The sequence below is a fragment of the Lethenteron reissneri genome, chromosome 5 (assembly GCF_015708825.2).
Source record: "Lethenteron reissneri isolate LAM-NWPU_2019-01 chromosome 5, ASM1570882v1, whole genome shotgun sequence".
NCBI classification, from domain to species: Eukaryota; Metazoa; Chordata; class Hyperoartia; order Petromyzontiformes; family Petromyzontidae; genus Lethenteron; species Lethenteron reissneri.
The window spans coordinates 193923-211320 of record NC_083783.1 but is presented as its reverse complement, the minus strand read 5'-3'; the positions used below and the strand labels follow the sequence as shown (position 1 = coordinate 211320).

General features: G+C 50.0%; 1 protein-coding gene across 1 annotated transcript; it reads right to left on the bottom strand.

The window, feature by feature from the left end:
* Window positions 1-367: 367 nt before the first annotated feature.
* Window positions 368-16603, bottom strand: LOC133352773 (tumor protein p73-like). Its single transcript, XM_061568639.1, has 9 exons — window positions 16581-16603; window positions 15349-15405; window positions 14808-15082; window positions 7295-7386; window positions 6737-6849; window positions 4225-4343; window positions 3628-3760; window positions 2928-3021; window positions 368-781 (listed from the first exon to the last, which is right to left on the bottom strand). Exons 1-9 carry the CDS (start codon window positions 16601-16603, stop codon window positions 368-370), a joined length of 1320 nt encoding a protein of 439 aa, XP_061424623.1.
* Window positions 16604-17398: the final 795 nt, after the last annotated feature.

Here is a 17398-nt window from a genome sequence, read left to right as displayed (position 1 = left end):
ATAAATAAAAACAGACTCTGTCTTCTCGACAGACCTGTTCTTCACCTGAGGACGGCTGCTTGCGTTCTGGCCGAAACGTCGTTCTTTCGGTAAAGTCACGTAGAAGGGAAATAATAAAATAATACAAATAAAACATAAAATAATTCTCACGACGTTTCGGCCACAACGCAAGCAGCCGTCCTCAGGTGGAGAACAGGTCTGTCGACCGTGACTTTACTGAAAGAACCAAGAAGATGAATCCCTGCAGTCACGAAAGCTTTCAATCGAAAGACACCAGCTTATTTACCCCAAGGGCTTTTCATACAAAGTGTATCCCACGGCCCACACAACCTCCCACCATCATCCATCTATCACCCCCCTCCTCTCCTCACTCCAGCCCCTCTTCTTCGATGTCAGAGCATGAAGACAATTTTGGCATCTTGCTCCTGGGCACCTCCAGGCTGCTACTGCCTCCCCAGCTGCCAGCACAAGGAAAGTCAACGGCTTGGCGAGCGTGCGCTCGCAAATTGTATTTGGCAATGCTGCTTTTGCGATACCGATTGCCGACAGAGGACAGATGACTGCCAGAGGGCCGCAGCGCTGGGAACACTTTGGCACGGATGCCGTCCTTGGTGTCGATGCCGTCATCGTCGTCGTCCTCGGAGCTGAGGTGGACTGTCTCTTCACTGGACGAGCGCTGCAGTGTCGTCTCGCTGGAGATCGTGGTGGACACGCCATGCTCTTCGATTCCACTCAATAGCAGTCGCTTTTTGGCTTCTGGGACTCCCAGTTCATCCAAGTCCTAAAATCCAGCGAAACACAGAAAATATGCACACACACACACACACACCAAATTTTGTTCAGCGATACAACATTGATAATTGTTTTTTTACCCTTCTATCTGGCAACAAAACTGACACCTTTTTACAAGGAGTCATGTTTGTATAGACCGCAATACCTTGCAGTCATAATGCAAACAAAAAACATAACTCTGATAATGTATGCACTGTCCTTGAAGTTGATTGGTCCACACCCGAGACAAGTATTGCGGTCTATACAAACATGACTCCTTGTAAAAAGGTGTCAGTTTTGTTGCCAGATAGAAGGGTAAAAAAACAATTATGATATTTTTACTGGCAAATGAGGTTCCCATAGTGTACGATACAACATTCTTCAAATTTCTGACGACGTGTATTCCTCAGAGTAATGTACAAAATCAGTCGGTAGTACTGGTAGGAACCACCTGGTTCCACCAGCCCACAGGGGATTATTGTGTCTGTCCGTCGTGCATCCAAAAATGGGAGGGGTGGGGCTGGGTGGGGAGGGGAGGGTGGGGAGGGGCTGGGTGGGGAGGGGAGGGTGGGGAGGGGAGGGGCTGGGTGGGGAGGGTGGAGAGGGGCTGGGTGGGGAGGGGTGGGGCTGGGTGGGGAGGGGCTGGTCACCCCGTGGTGCCCTTATAAAACTCAACGTTTAACCTACTCACGACGGCTTGTGCCCGGCCCTCACAGTTGGCCATTGACCGAGCAACCCAACGTTCCTACCCGCTCCCTCCGCAGGAGGAATGTGTTTTATTTGTACCCACTACTGGATCAGGACTCCTCAGCCTCCTCACTCGAGCTATGTGACGATCCATCTATCAACTACACACGAACTAATCTCACAACTCGAATCTCTGTGGTGGTCATCCTCTTGGTGATGTGTGCTCTACTTTGGATGCCACTCCAACACCGGTCTTGTTTCCCAGCCACAATGCTGTCCAGTGATGTTCCCTTGCCGAAGCCCATCTACTTTTTTGCAGTTGTCAATGTTTCTTATTTGCATGTTTCGGTATCCACGTGTAATGGGTTCCGGAGACACTTGTAGAGGTAACTTCTTTATTACAATACAACACTCCAACAGTCCTGATACTCTGTTACAGCCTAGGTACACAGCCTAGATACACAGCCTAGGTACACAGCCTAGGTACACAGCCTAGGTACACAGCCTAGGTACACAGCCTAGGTACACAGCCTAGCGACACAGCCTAGGTACACAGCCTAGATACACAGCCTAGGTACACAGCCTAGCGACACAGCCTAGGTACACAGCCTAAATACACAGCCTAGCGACACAGCCTAGGTACACAGCCTAGGTACACAGCCTAGGTACACAGCCTAGGTACACTGCTCTGGCTACGCTCTGGGGTCCTCCGGCTACAACTACCCTAGGGGAGGCTACCTGACCCGACCCAGCCAAGGTGCGGGTCTGGACTCTGGCTTCCTCGGAACTCGCCCTCACAAGGACGTAGAGCCGGGAGTCCCAGAGTCCCACCACTGGCCCTCACAGCGCCCCGGCCCTTACAAGGACAAGCGGGACGAGGGGGTACAGGGTCCTAAGCTGGCTGGCTGGCGGGTCTTGACCTGCGACTGGCCCCAATCGGCCAGGGAGCTGCCCTTTTATGCCTCGTGCCCAACGAGGGGTGGGGTTGTGTGTGCCTCCAGATATCCCACAGAGCGCACACAGCCCCCCCCCCCCCGTTGGTGGCGCCAAGGGGTTTAACTGTCTGGGGTGCCTGGGATCCTAGCGCCTGGCGCCAAGAGGCTTAAGTGTCTGGGGTGCCTGGGATCCTAGCGCCTGCCGCCAAGGGCTTCTCTGCCTAGGGTCCCAGAGCCCCCTCTTGTGGCACGACAATCCTCACTACTCACCACTCACCCTCACCACTCACCCTCACCACTCACACTCACCTCTCTCCCTCACCACTCACGCTCACCACTCACCCTCACCACTCACCACTCACCCACACACGTATTAACTCTTTACAAGTTTAATTCCAACCTTCCATCTTCTCCAAGCTTCTTTGTGCATTTTTTTATGTTGCAGAAAAACTTGCACAACTTAAAAATAAATCCCAATCCTGTAAACGTTAAAAAACACGCGTAGTTTGCATGGAAGCGTCCGTAGGAACTTGCCTGTAGAGTAACGTCCATCAGCTGTTGGACACTCGACAATCCACGTGAAGTGAAATTCTCCAAAAACTCCAAGCAGTCGATTTGTTTCAGGAAGCTTGAGACACGAAAAAACAACAACACACAAGGCTCCAAAATGTTAATACCAAATACAAGAAGCACGAACAAGTACTTTGTACGGCTGTATTACATTAACTTGCACATTTTTACTCCGTCAACATTGCGATTAGAAATAACATGTGAAGCAACACTTACATTGCTTGTACTGTATATCCCTATGGAAAATAATGACATTTTTTATTGGAAATCCAAGTGCAAAAATCAGCCCAAACTGCATTACGAACTTTGCGTTTCGATTTAAAGCTTTCGTGACTGCAGGGATTCATCTTCTTGGTTCTTTCGGTAAAGTCACGTAGAAGGGAAGTAATAAAATAATAAAAATAAAACATAATAAAATAATTCTCACGACGTTACGGCTGCTTGCGTTGTGGCTGAAACGTCGTGAGAATTATTTTATCATGTATATTATATTATTATATTATTTTATTATGTTTTATATTTATTATTCTATTACTTCTCTTCTACGTGGTGACTTTACCGAAAGAACCAAGAAGATGAATCCCTGCAGTCACGAAAGCTTTAAATCGAAAAATGACGACGATGTTTAAAGGTGGCGACGATGATGCACCTAACGGGCACTTACTTGTAAAGAGCGTTGCCAGGCTTGCCGCTGTCCGGCAGGGTTCCAAGCCGGGCCCGTGGGTTGTCTCCGTCCGGTGGCCGTGGGGGACCATTGGATCCATTTGCTTCACCCGTCACAACATTCTGTGCAACGCCTGCAACCAGTGGATGAGCATTCGCAATAAAAACATTTACACCTCAACACATATACGAGTAATATTGAATTCATCCTCTTGGTTCTTTCGGTAAAGTCGTCACGTAGAAGGGAAGTAATAAAATAATAAAACATCATAAAATAATTCTCACGACGTTTCGGCCACAACGCAAGCAGCCGTCTTCAGGTGGAGAACAGGTCTGTCGGAAAGACAGCGTCTGACAGACCTGTTCTTCACCTGAGGACGGCTGCTTGCGTTGTGGCCGAAACGTCGTGAGAATTGTATTTTATCGCGTTTTATTTTTATTATTTTATTACTTCCCTTCTACGTGACGACTTTACCGAAAGAACCAAGAAGACTGCGTATCACTGTGGCAAATTGTGTCGCGTCTTTCAATTCTAGCGCATGCCGCCACGTTCCGTGCAGAGAAATGTGCTGCGCCGAGCAGGGAAAGCTTGTGTCACCTGATGAGGAACCTTCGCCGGCACTGGAGGATCCCTGGCTGCCGGCCAAGACTTCCTGTGAACACTCGCTGCCGTGTCGGCTGAGGTTGGACGGCCTGCCACGCAATTCCGTCACGTGTCTGGGAGGGAGAAAAAACCCAAAAAAATAACCCGTAAAAACAAAGTTTTTCACTATAAATACTTTATATGCGTGGCATCGGTTTAATTTTATTTTTTCATTCTAGATTTGAAGCTTTCGTGACTGCAAGGATTCATATTCTTAGGTTTTTTTCGGTAAAGTCACGTAGGTAAAAAATTAAAATTAATAAAAGTCAAATAAAATAAAAACAAAGTTTTTCACTATAAATCCTTTATATGCGTGGCATCGGTTTTATTTTATTATTCATTTCTGTTTTTCTTGAGTAAGAGTTTCATTTTAATCACATTGGTATTTTAAATTAAATATAAGGAAAGTCGTATATAAGGATTATAAGGTTTTCAGTTTTTGTATGATTGTTTATATTGTACATTTTTGTTGTTTTCTTGAATAATTTTCTGTGTTTAGGAAAAATATATGATTGTGTTAGTGAAACGTTTTTTTTTCCTAAAAAGTGGAAAATTTAGGAACATTTTTTCCACGAAAATTAATTGTCACGCACAACGAGTCTGTGTGTCAGCTCGATTGGATCACGGGAAGTGGGTTAAAAAACGACCGAAAGATTTGCACGGTCGTAAGCGCGCAAGCAAGCAAGAAAGTGAACTTAATATAAAGGATTTAAAAAACTCAAAAAAATAGTGGTTGATGCACATGACAACTGCATCTTTTCTCATTGCACAACCTGATGTCAATGAACGACTGCACAGTATTCATAACCAACATGGGAGTTATTTACATTACATAGACAATATTGATATATTGCATAATTTTTGAATATGGAAATCTTTTTTTAGATATTTTCCATTTGGATCATAAGATGGACATGTGCTTAAAGTTAAAATATGAAGATATAATCCACATTCCAATGAGTTAAACTCTGATAATGCCCCACATGCTTATCACAACATCAACTGCAATGCATCTGATCTCATAAGCTAAGTTGGGTTCAGCGTGGGTGACCATCCTATATACATTGCCCACAGCGAGCCATGCACAAATCTCCACCTATGTTGATGCTTCACACCTTTACCAACTCACACATACCAGTCAGGAATTATACAGAAAGTTCAGTGTCCATGCATCTGTCATGCTCAGCATCTCCCATATAGTATGTCAGAGGAAAATATTAATAAAATACAAAAATGTGATCTTGCAAACAAGGATTGCTTTTCCAACATTTCGAATCCAAAATAAAAAAATTAACCCGTAAAAACAAAGTTTTTCACTATAAATCCTTTATATGCGTGGCATCGGTTTTATTTTATTATTAATTTCTGTATTTCTTGAGTAAGAGTTTCATTTTTATCACATTGGTATTTTAAATTAAATATGAAATTTTTTTTTCCTAAAAAGTGGAAAATTTTGGAAACAAATTTTCACGAAAATAAATTGTCACGCACAACGAGTCTGTGTGCAAAATGTCAGCTCGATTGGATCACGGGAAGTGGGTTAAAAAACGACCGAAAGATTTGCACGGTCGTAAGCGCGCAAGCAAGCGAACTTAATATAAAGGATTTAAAAAGCAACACTTTGGTGCATCCAACAGGAAGCCGTTTGTCAATCACGTCAATTGGAACAAACTTCGCAACTGCATTGCTCTAACCGGATGGCAATGACTGCTTGAAAGTAGGTGAGCAAGTGTCACTGTGAAACCAATAGTACCTTCAAATTCAGATTTGTATGTAACATGTCAGATTCCATTATGTAGTTGTGCAGTGTATAATGGAGTAGCAGCTGGAAAATCAAGACAGATTTGCATCACCATGAACATGAATTGAATAATGGCTGTTTGACAGTCGAACAGTCAACAGGCTAGCAAATAGCAGCTTCAAATTAAAATGTCGGTGCAGGATGTCAAATTTTATAAAGCGTTGTCATATGTATTTCGTTGAAATAATACAAAACATTCTCTGTGAATGATTTAAAATGATTTAAAATTAAAACATTATTCGCTAATAATTTGCATATCAAGAGGAATTTAGCATATTTATGGGAAATGCAGGTATGTGATTAGTACTACTCATGCCCATGCATTATGCAGGATTAGCAGCATCAAAGGGAGGGGATATGGAAATATGCTAAATTCCTCTTGATATGCAAATTATTTTGTCAAGGCGCCCTTTCCCCCCCTTCCAACCCAGCTTATATACATGCTCCAAGCGCATGTGCTGTTTCATTCAGACGCTGTCGCCTCGACAGACCTGGTTTTCACCTGAGGACGGCTGCTTGCGTTGTGGCCGAAACGTCCTGAGAATTATTTTATTATTTTTCTTTTTATCATTTTACTACTTCCCTTCTGTTGCTACCATTTAATTACAGCAGCAATCGGGAACTTGTCTCGCACGAGCAGCGATTGTCTATTTCGTGTTCACGTACCGTTGTTGCTGCAGGTTGCGCAACACATTGGCAACATCCTTGGGCAGCATTCGGACCAGCTCCAGGCTTTCCTTGATTTTCTTTAATATTTCAAAATGTTCTCTCCCGTGCACCTACACACATACAGACCGCAGAGCAAATTCTTTAAAACATCAAATGCTTATTGTGAATTCTAGATTTGAAGCTTTCGTGACTGCAAGGATTCATATTCTTAGGTTTTTTCGGTAAAGTCACGTAGGTAAAAAATAAAAATTAATAAAAGTAAAATAAAATAAAAATCACGACGTTTCTATTGCAACACAAGCAATCATCATCAGGTATAAATGAAATAGCAACAAAACATTCTAACCAGAACAACTATAGACAGACATATGAGCAGACAGATATCACCAAGATACATAGAGAGAGAGTAACACAGGTACAGAGAGGGAGATCGTCTCTGTGGAGTGGCCTTAAATAGGCAGAGGGGGCAGTGGCAGAGAGAGGGAGGGTTAGAGACAAAATTAACATGTCAATGAGTGCGGAAAACGAGGAATTTAAACGAAAGCAGGTAACTACCAGGAGGTGAAATATGTCTTCTTGGTCGGATGGCCAATTGCTGCCACAGTTGCTTGAAGTCATCAGCATGTCGTGCACCACTTTCACGCAGCCTGAGGATTTGGTTAAGTGGCAAAAAGCGGACAGGTAAGGCGAGTACACGCAGGGACAATTTCTTTCAGAATAATACATTGAAATTATGTCATCATGGGACCTCCTTTGCCAGTAGCAAAATATACTAATAGGGGTTTTCACCTTTTTTCTGGCAACAAAACTGATACCTTTTGCAAGGAATCATACTTATGTAATGCGGTTGTAAACGGCCCTTCTGAGGCGCCGTCAGGGGGGGAGGAGTTAGGTCACGTGGGGGGCAGAGGGGTTGAGTATAGAAGGAGGGGAACCGGAAGAGCAAGGGGAGTGACGGGGAACCAGGAACAGAGGAAGGCCACGAAGGGCGAAGCGGGGTGTGGCGAGATCGCCACGAACACGGGGGGAGCGAGGATCGGCACCGTTGGCCAGCGGTGACCGACCCGAAGCAGCGAGGAGGCTGCAGTCAGCAGCGGGGCTGCACAGAGAGGGTGGGCAGCGGGTCTGCATACAGTGACAGCCAGAGGGTCTGCACATAGGGGTAGCAGCGGGAGTCTGCATAGGGGTAGCAGCGAGTCTGCAGGGAGGAGGTTACAGTAGATGAAGCAGAGAGTCAGAGGGGAGAGGAAGCTATAATAGCAGTGAATAGCCGGGGGCTACAAATACAGGAGTTATAACAGAGTGCCGTGTGGGTAAAGACGTGAACCTGAATAAAGACACGAAGACAGAGAGAAGTGTTCGAGTCCTTTTATTACACTGGAGTCAGAAGTGAAACGGCATGGCGAAACAACTGAGGAAGAAGAATATCCCATCTCCGGCGTCGGCTTCATCATCGGACGACGACGATCTTCCTCCTGAGGTCGGCTTCACTTCGGCGGAGGGAGAGATCCGTGAGGGCCCGGGTGTGGAGGAGGTTGCCGCTGCGTCCGACCCATCTGCGTTGAAGGACGAAGATTTAAGATGGACCCGGATGGCGGAGCAACTGGCGACCCTAAAAACCGTCATCACGGAGTTGTGTGACCTTGTCACGCCAAGGGCGGCGTTGGAAGGTGATGGTGGTGATCGGCAGGAGCCCGGGTCGTCTTCGATGGCGCCGCCATCGGCCACGCGGCGTGAAGACGCCATCTTGGGCGTGGCGCACCACGGAAGGCGGGAAGCCGCCATTTTGGGGCCGCCACGAGGATCGTCCGCCATCTTGGCGACACCGCGTTGCGACGCCTTGCTGAACTTGCCGCCGGAAGAGTCGGTGACGGACGGAAGCAGGCCAAGGAGCCGCAGTCGTCACCTTACAACTGTTAAGGAGTTCTCCATCGGGGGCGATTGGAGTGCGTTCGCTTGTCGATTTTTGGCGGCGGTACGAACGGCAAGGTGGACGGACGCCGAGGCGCTGGAGGTGCTTCCGACTCTCCTTGACGATGAGTCTGTTCGTTTTTTTCGCTCTATAAAAGCTGCGAAGAAGAAAACATTGCGTGGAGTGTTCGACGAAATGGCGGACGCGTACGAGCCACCGGATGACGCCCATCGCCGCTTCGTGCAGCGGCAACGCGCACCGGAGGAGTCGCCTGTAGCGTACAGGGGCGCCGTGCTGGAACTCGCGATGGCCGCTTACCCGGAGACGGAGCCTGACCTGCTGGAACCTCTCATCTTGGGGAAGATGTTGGAGTTATCCCGGGATCTGGGCATTCCTATGCCGGCGTGCGGTCACGAGAAACTCACGTCCCGGACCGCGGCCAAGTGTTTGGACGCCCAGTTCAATCTCCGCCGCTGGAAACAAGTCACGGCGTGGACGGGCGGTCCTGTCGTCGATGGGGGGGCCGTAGGGTGGGACCCTACAAAGGCCGTGTACGTGCCGGATGCGACCGGCCCAAAGGAGCTGTCGGCCGCCTCCACTCCGTGGCCGGCTCGAAGCGGGCCGGGGCTGCGGGCTCCGCCGCCGGCGCGGCCACGTCGGGACGGGGTGCCTGCTGCGCGCCGACCCGACGTCGACTGTTTCCGCTGCGGCCGTCGGGGCCACTATGCCAGGGACTGCTGGGCCCGGGTTCCGGGGCCGCCCCAGCAGGAGGCCTCGATCGCGGACGTCCCAAAGAAAGACCCTCCGGCACAGGCAAGTCGGTGCGCACCAGACACCCGGCAAGGCCTGACACCTCACTCATCGCCGTTGTTGTGCGACGCGGATGTTCTAAAATATGGGAGGCCAGTATCTGCGCCTTGTCGCTCGATAACGCAGTGGCGTAAGTTGGCTCGGCGGGTTGTCGCGGCCGCTACAGGTTCGTCCACTGTACCGGGGTCGATCCAAGGGGTGGACGTGCGTATTTTGGTGGATTCCGGGGCGTCCGCGACCATTATTTCGGATGTCATATTCCATCTTTTGAACATCCCACCGGGGGCCGTGAGGCCGGCTTACGCTTCCTGCATCGCTGCGAACGGGGGTAGTATGGGCATCGTGGGACAGGTGGACGCTAATATTTCTATCGGGGGGGTCTCGGCCTCGGGCGTTGTGTTAATTTCGAGGTCCCTGGCGGTCCCTTGCTTGTTGGGCACGGATTTTTTGGCTAAGATGCCCATTCTAATTAGAATCAATGAAAATTGCATTGAACTACCAGGGGGCCGCAAATTGGCGTTTTTACAGTCCACCTGGGGGCGACCGGCTCCGGTTGCCCAGGTGCAGGCGTTATCGGAAGTTTCAGTTGATATTCCACCTGGCTCGCAGATGCTCATTCCCCTACGATACCGGAAGCCGGTTCCGGGTCGGCAGGGTGCTTGTGGAATTTTGCTGTCGCCGTCCGCCGCTGTTACGGGCGGATTGGCACTGGTGGGGGCGCAAACCATTGTCCGTCCGGATCAACGCCCGTTTTTGCAGGTGTTAAATGCGAGTTCTGAAAGCGTGTGTGTGCCGGCTGGTACCGTTGTGGCACACGCCACTACGGCGTTTACGGCTCAGAGTGACATTCCGGACGGGGGGCTGGTGGGTGGTGTTTCACACGACGGAGGGGTGGACGATCGTTGGATCGCCGAACTATGTGCGGAAAATTCGGCCCTTTCCGCTGAGCAGCGTTGTGCGATTCATAAATTATTAGCGAGCTATTCCGATGTGTTTAGCTCGGACGATTTGGACTTGGGACGCACCTCGCTGCTCTCTCATCACATCGAAACGGGGGACGCGGCCCCTATCCGCTTGAACTCGCGTCGGATGAGTCCGGCTGAGCGTGAGCACGTGCGAGGGGCAGTGGAAGACATGTTGAAAGCGGATATTATATCTCCGTCTAATAGCCCGTGGGGCGCGCCTGTCGTGTTGGTTAAAAAGAAAGATGGTAAATTACGATTTTGTGTGGATTTTCGGAAGTTGAATAAAGTGTCGGTGGCAGATGCGTATCCCCTGCCGCGTATGGACGATTCTCTCGACGCCTTGTCAGGGGCTAAGTTTTTTTCAACGCTAGATCTCTCTTCGGGCTTCTGGCAGCTTCCCCTTGACGAGCCCTCGCGGGAAAAGACAGCGTTCCGTACGCCGCAGGGGTTGTTCCAATTTAACTGTCTGCCGATGGGGTTGAATGCAGCCCCTGCCACCTTTCAGAGATTGATGGAGTTGGTATTGACGGGGTTGCAGTGGGAGACATGTCTCATTTATTTAGATGATATTATTGTCTTCAGCCGCACATTTGATGAGCATTTATTGCGGTTGGAGGCCGTTTTTGCCAGAATGCGTTCTGCTAATTTGAAATTCAAGCCTAAGAAATGTCATCTACTGCAACGTTCCGTTCGATACTTGGGACATATTGTTAGTGCGGACGGGGTGGCCACGGATCCAGAGAAAACTGCGTGTGTCCGGGATTGGGCAACCCCCGCCACGGTGGGTGATGTGCGTCGGTTTTTGGGGTTCGCCTCATATTACCGGAGGTTTGTTCCGAATTTCGCTACTATCGCCAGGCCTTTGCATCTCCTTACTGGGAAGGGGCACAAATTTGTGTGGGGACCGCCGGAGGAGGCGGCGTTTCGGAGCCTGCGCGATCTACTGGCTACTGCGCCGACGTTGGATTATCCGGACTTTGAACATCCCTTCATTCTGGATACTGATGCGAGTGACACCGGGATTGGGGCGGTGTTGTCCCAGTCAAAAGGTGGTGTTGAGCGTGTGGTGGCGTACGGGAGTCGGGTTTTGTCTCCCGCGGAAACTCGTTACTGCGTCACTCGCAGGGAACTTTTGGCTATTGTGTATTTTCTCCGCCAATTTCGACCGTATCTGTACGGTCGGTCGTTTATTGTCCGAACGGACCATGCGGCCTTGCAGTACGCTCTTAAGATGGACCAGCCATCCGGACAATTGGCGAGATGGCTGGACACGTTGCAAGAATTCTCCTTCCAAATTCACCATCGGAAGGGTGTGCGTCACGCTAACGCGGACGCACTGTCCAGGTTGCCGCAACAATCCCCTTGTGCGTGTGCGTCGGGGACGCATAGGTGTGGACCGGCTCAGCCCCCCCCTCAGCCTGTCGCGCGGGCAGTGGATGTTCTCGAACCTCCGCTTACACCGGGACCGGTTGAAGGGGGACCGGCTGACGGGATTTTGCGTCTTCCAAGGTCTGTGTGGATTCGGGAGCAAATGTTGGACGATTCTTTGGTGTCGTTACGGAAACGAACGGAGAGGGCGGGTAAGGAAGTCGGTGCGGGTGGTAATTCGGAAACTGCTCTCCGAGATGGGTTACTGATGTGGAGGGAAGGGATACAGGAACACTGGCGTCTCGTTGTGCCCGCGTCATTGCGCTATGAGCTGATTAGATCTTTGCACTGTGACACACTTTTACACCTGGGGGTGCAGAAAACCCTATTGACGCTGCAACGAGACTATTATTGGCACGGCATGACGACGGATGTCGTCGGTCACGTTCGCGCGTGTCCCGATTGTGCCCGCCGTAAGCCGCCTAAACATCCATATGTTCCGCCGATACAATCGATTAAAGTATCTCGGGTTAATGAGCTGGTGGCGTTAGATATTTTGGGACCCTTTCCGCCATCAGCTAAAGGGAATAAGTATTTACTGGTGGGGGTGGAGTACCTCTCTCGCTGGCCGATGGCCTGGCCCTTGCCTGACCAGTCAGCGGCGTCTATCACTGACGCCTTTCTATTTGGGTATGTAATGGACAAAGGGGCTCCGGAGAGGCTCCTTACGGATCAGGGACGTAACTTTTCGTCTAAATTGTTGGGGGAGGTGTGTGCGGCTCTTGGAACTAAAAAGATACGGACGTCCCCCTACCACCCGCAAACGGATGGTATGGTGGAACGGTTGAATCGGACTCTGTCCGCCATGCTGTGCCATACAGTCGGGGAAAACCAATCTGATTGGGATTTGCATATCCCTGGGGTGCTTTCGGCGTATCGCATGACGCCGCACGCGGCTACTGGATACTCGCCGTTTTTCCTTATGTACGGCCGTGAGAACGTGCCGCCGATTCATGACCAGTTGGGAACCGGTGCGAGGGGGCCTGTTAAGCCTCTTCCTGAGTATATTAAGGACAACGTTCGGCGTGTCGCTGAGGCGAGGGAAAATGCCCGCATGGCTACTGCCAAGGCTCAGGCCAGGAATGAGCGGTGTGCCCGACGTTCAAAGGGGGAGTGTCCCTGGAAAAAGGGGGACCTGGCCTGGCTTCATTGCCCACAGGTGCGGCCAGGTACATCTCCTAAATTACATCGACCTTGGCAGGGTCCGGTCCGCCTCATTGAGGTTCCCAACCCACAGTCGGCGCGTGTTCAGGTTGGTGCACGGCGTTGGTTCGTGCACACGTCCCGGTTGAAGCCATACATTGCCCCACGGCCGGATGCGTCATCTCCCGAAGTTGCCTTGCCGGGGTCTGTTGCTGCCGACTCGCCCTTGCCTGTGTCTGCTGACCTTGCGAGAGCGCCTGTCGTACCCTTCACAGACAATCCGGCCGTGACAGCGCAGGGAGGAGGACCTTCCGCTTGTGGGACGCCGACCGGAGCCGCAGAACCCACGGGACCTGCAGCTCTTCCTATCCCTCCGCGGACGCGAGTACGGGATGTTTCTGGACGCGAGCGGGACAGTGGCGGGCCTCCAATGGCGACGGAAGAACTTGCGCCCGTCGCCCCTAAAACCCTTCCACGTTCCCGCTCGGCGGGTGGGCCGCCGACCGTCCGGGACGGCCCGGCTACCCGTACTCGCTCGAAATCCCTCACGTTTCGTTAGATTGTGTTGTGTTGTGTTATTGTTATAATGTTCTTCAATGCTTCGTGTCTTTTTGCGTGTTGGCCCTTTACACCCGCATTGCTTTTCAGGTTGCAATTCAGCCGAGGTCGGCTGGATTTTCTTTAGGGGGGAGGGTGATGTAATGCGGTTGTAAACGGCCCTTCTGAGGCGCCGTCAGGGGGGGAGGAGTTAGGTCACGTGGGGGGCAGAGGGGTTGAGTATAGAAGGAGGGGAACCGGAAGAGCAAGGGGAGTGACGGGGAACCAGGAACAGAGGAAGGCCACGAAGGGCGAAGCGGGGTGTGGCGAGATCGCCACGAACACGGGGGGAGCGAGGATCGGCACCGTTGGCCAGCGGTGACCGACCCGAAGCAGCGAGGAGGCTGCAGTCAGCAGCGGGGCTGCACAGAGAGGGTGGGCAGCGGGTCTGCATACAGTGACAGCCAGAGGGTCTGCACATAGGGGTAGCAGCGGGAGTCTGCATAGGGGTAGCAGCGAGTCTGCAGGGAGGAGGTTACAGTAGATGAAGCAGAGAGTCAGAGGGGAGAGGAAGCTATAATAGCAGTGAATAGCCGGGGGCTACAAATACAGGAGTTATAACAGAGTGCCGTGTGGGTAAAGACGTGAACCTGAATAAAGACACGAAGACAGAGAGAAGTGTTCGAGTCCTTTTATTACACTTACATTAACCACAATACTTGCAGTCAAATGCAAACAAAAAACAATACTCTGATAATTTATGCATTGTCTTTGAAACTGATTGGTCCACACCAGAGACAGCTTTCTTTAGAGCCTAGTCTCATATGGTGTTCGACCAGATGACGCCAAAAGGCGTCATCATGGGACCTCCTTTGCCAGTACCAAAATATACTAAAATATAGGGGTTTTCACCTTTTTTCTGGCAACAAAACTGACACCTTTTGCAAGGAATCATACTTACATTAACCACAATACTTGGCGTCATCTGGTCGAAAACCATATGAGACGAGGCTCTAAAGAAAGCTGTCTCTGGTGTGGACCAATCAGTTTCAAAAACAATGCATAAATTATCAGAGTATTGTTTTTTGTTTGCATTTGACTGCAAGTATTGTGGTTAATGTAAGCATTATTCCTTGCAAAAGGTGTCAGTTTTGTTGCCAGAAAAAAGGGGAAAACCCCTATTAGTGAAATTATATAATTTACAAAAACCTCAAATGTGTCTTAATAGCTAGACAGCACGTGTGTGTGAACAAGGGGCAGTCAAAGTGATCACCTTGGGAGTTCGTATCAGAAGCCGCCTTTCCACTCGGTCGCTGACTGCTGCCAGAAGACACCTTAGGCACTTGTGGGGTGTGCTCAACTGGCTGAGCCTGTGGAGACTGACAAGTCTGGGTTACTGCCTCTGCCAAGGCAGGAGGATACTGCTGCACAGACTGAGCTGCATTCTGCATGGTGAGTGAAGGAGCCTTCCAATTGTTTGGAGACTGCTGCTGCTGCTGCAGCTCCTCATCGTCATGATGCATGCACCGCTCGTCCATTTTGATATCTTCGAGATTTGAAGCTTTCACGACTGCAAGGAATCATACTCTTAGTTTTTTTCGGTAAAGTCACGTAGGTAAAAAATGAAATTAAAATAAATAAAAATCACGACGTTTCGGAAGCAACACAAGCTTCCGTCTTCAAGTGATACAGATATTTGGCTGTGACAGTTTCACCTGAAGACGGAAGCTTGTGTTGCTTCCGAAACGTCGTGATTTTTATTATTTTATTTTTATTAATTTTTTATTTCATTCTTCACCTACATTTTTACATCTCTCCCCGGCGAAACACACACTCGGGTCTCGCAGCAGAATCGGCCCAGTACCTGGCCACTAAAACAAATAGGCAGAAAACAAATGCATTAAAACAATTTTTTATGGGCAGCCATTGTAAGGCATGTTTTTACTTAACCCGCCAAAACAGAATTTCAAGAAATTACAGGAAAAGATAAATAGTTTAAAAACATTACAATGTCTCTTCAACCACGACTATAGAGACATGGTAATCGCAATAATTGTACACTTAGACATTTTCAATGTTCAGCCCTATAAAACTGGCAGCAGACATTGTATGTAGCTAGGGTTCCCAAGTTTCGTACATAACAGGATAAACTCCACACCCTCAAAATGGGGGGTTCCCCAAGGCTCTGTACTAGGTTCCCTGCTCTTCACAGCCTACACTTCCCCGATCGGCCGGCTCATTGCAAGCTTCGGTGTTAAGCATCACTCATACGCGGATGACACGATTATATTCACCGCCATCGATTCTAGCAATGCATCTGGATTCGAGAGGCTCTCGGAATGTACCACCGCCATGCAACAATGGTTCACTGCACACAACCTAGCCCTTAATCCGAAAAAGTCAGTGGCCATCATGTTAGGTACCAAGTGTAACGGGTTCCGGAGACACTTGTAGAGGTAACTTCTTTATTACAATACAACACTCCAACAGTCCAACTCTCCAACAGTCCTGATACTCTGTTACAGCCTAGGTACACAGCCTAGCTACACAGCCTAGATACTCTACTCTGGCTACGCTCTGCAACTCGCCCTCACAAGGTCGTAGAGTCGGGAGTTCCAGAGTCCCACCACTGGCTCTCACAGCATCCCAGGGTCTTCAGATGGCTGGTCGTGGGTCTTGGGTCTTGAGTTACAACTGGGCCCCGATCGTCCAGGGAGCTCTCCTTTTATGCCTGGTCTAACGAGGGGTGGGGCCGTGTGCGCCACCAGACATCCCACAGAGCACACACAGCCCCCCCCCCCCCGTTGGCGGCGCCAAAAAGGCTTAAGCGCCTGGAACCCAACGCCTGGTGCCCAGAGGCTTAATAGTCTGGACCCTCTGGGAACCCAGTGCCTGGCACCCAGAGGCTTAAGCGTCTGGACTTGCCTGGGATCCCAGAGCCCCCAGCAGCCCCTCCCTTCTTATGTCACTACACAAGCAACGTCTCAATTCAGCAGCACTCCCCACACACATACACATCTTCGGTCACATCAACAAGTTCACCGACCACTTCAGGTACCTCGGTATCATCCTCGATTCAACTTTATCCTTCGACCGTCAAACCAACCATATCATCAGCTCATGTAACTTTCACCTGAAGGCTCTTAGACACATACGTCCTCTCATCTCTACTGAAATTGCCAACACTTTGGCATGTTGCATAGTTGGGTCTCGCCTTGACTATTGTAACTCCGTCCTTGTCCGGACCTCCGCTGGCAACCTAAGGAAGCTTCAAAGACTACAAAATACCTAGCACGCGTCGTCATTGCCCACACTCATCCCCGCCTCGACTCACTAGCTCGTCTCCGCGCTCTCAACTGGCTCCCCATTGCCAGTAGGGTCACATACAAGACCGCCTGCCTCTGCCACAATGCCTTCATATCCGCCTGCCCGCCATATCTTTCTTCATTACTGACAACTTGCAGCTCAGCACACGGCAGATGCCTGCGCAGCGCGACTCACGACCTCCTCTCGATACCAAGATCCAGGATGGTCATCGTGTCTACGCGCCGCTTCTCGGTGGCAGCCCCAACAGTCTGGAACGATATCCCTCTGCACATTCGCAGCATCACCTCATCGCCTCCTTCAAGAGACACTTAAAAACTCACCTCTTCAACCACGTGCTTTGAGTGACTCTGAGCTTGGCTCCGCGCCTCTGAGTTGCGGCCACTACGTCTGCAAATTTGCGCGCGTTACAAATTGTACTATTATTATTATATTATTACCCACCCACTCACCCACTCACTCACTCACACACCCACTCACTCACCCAGTCGCTCACCCACCCACTCACACACCCACGCACACACCCACTCAATCACCCAC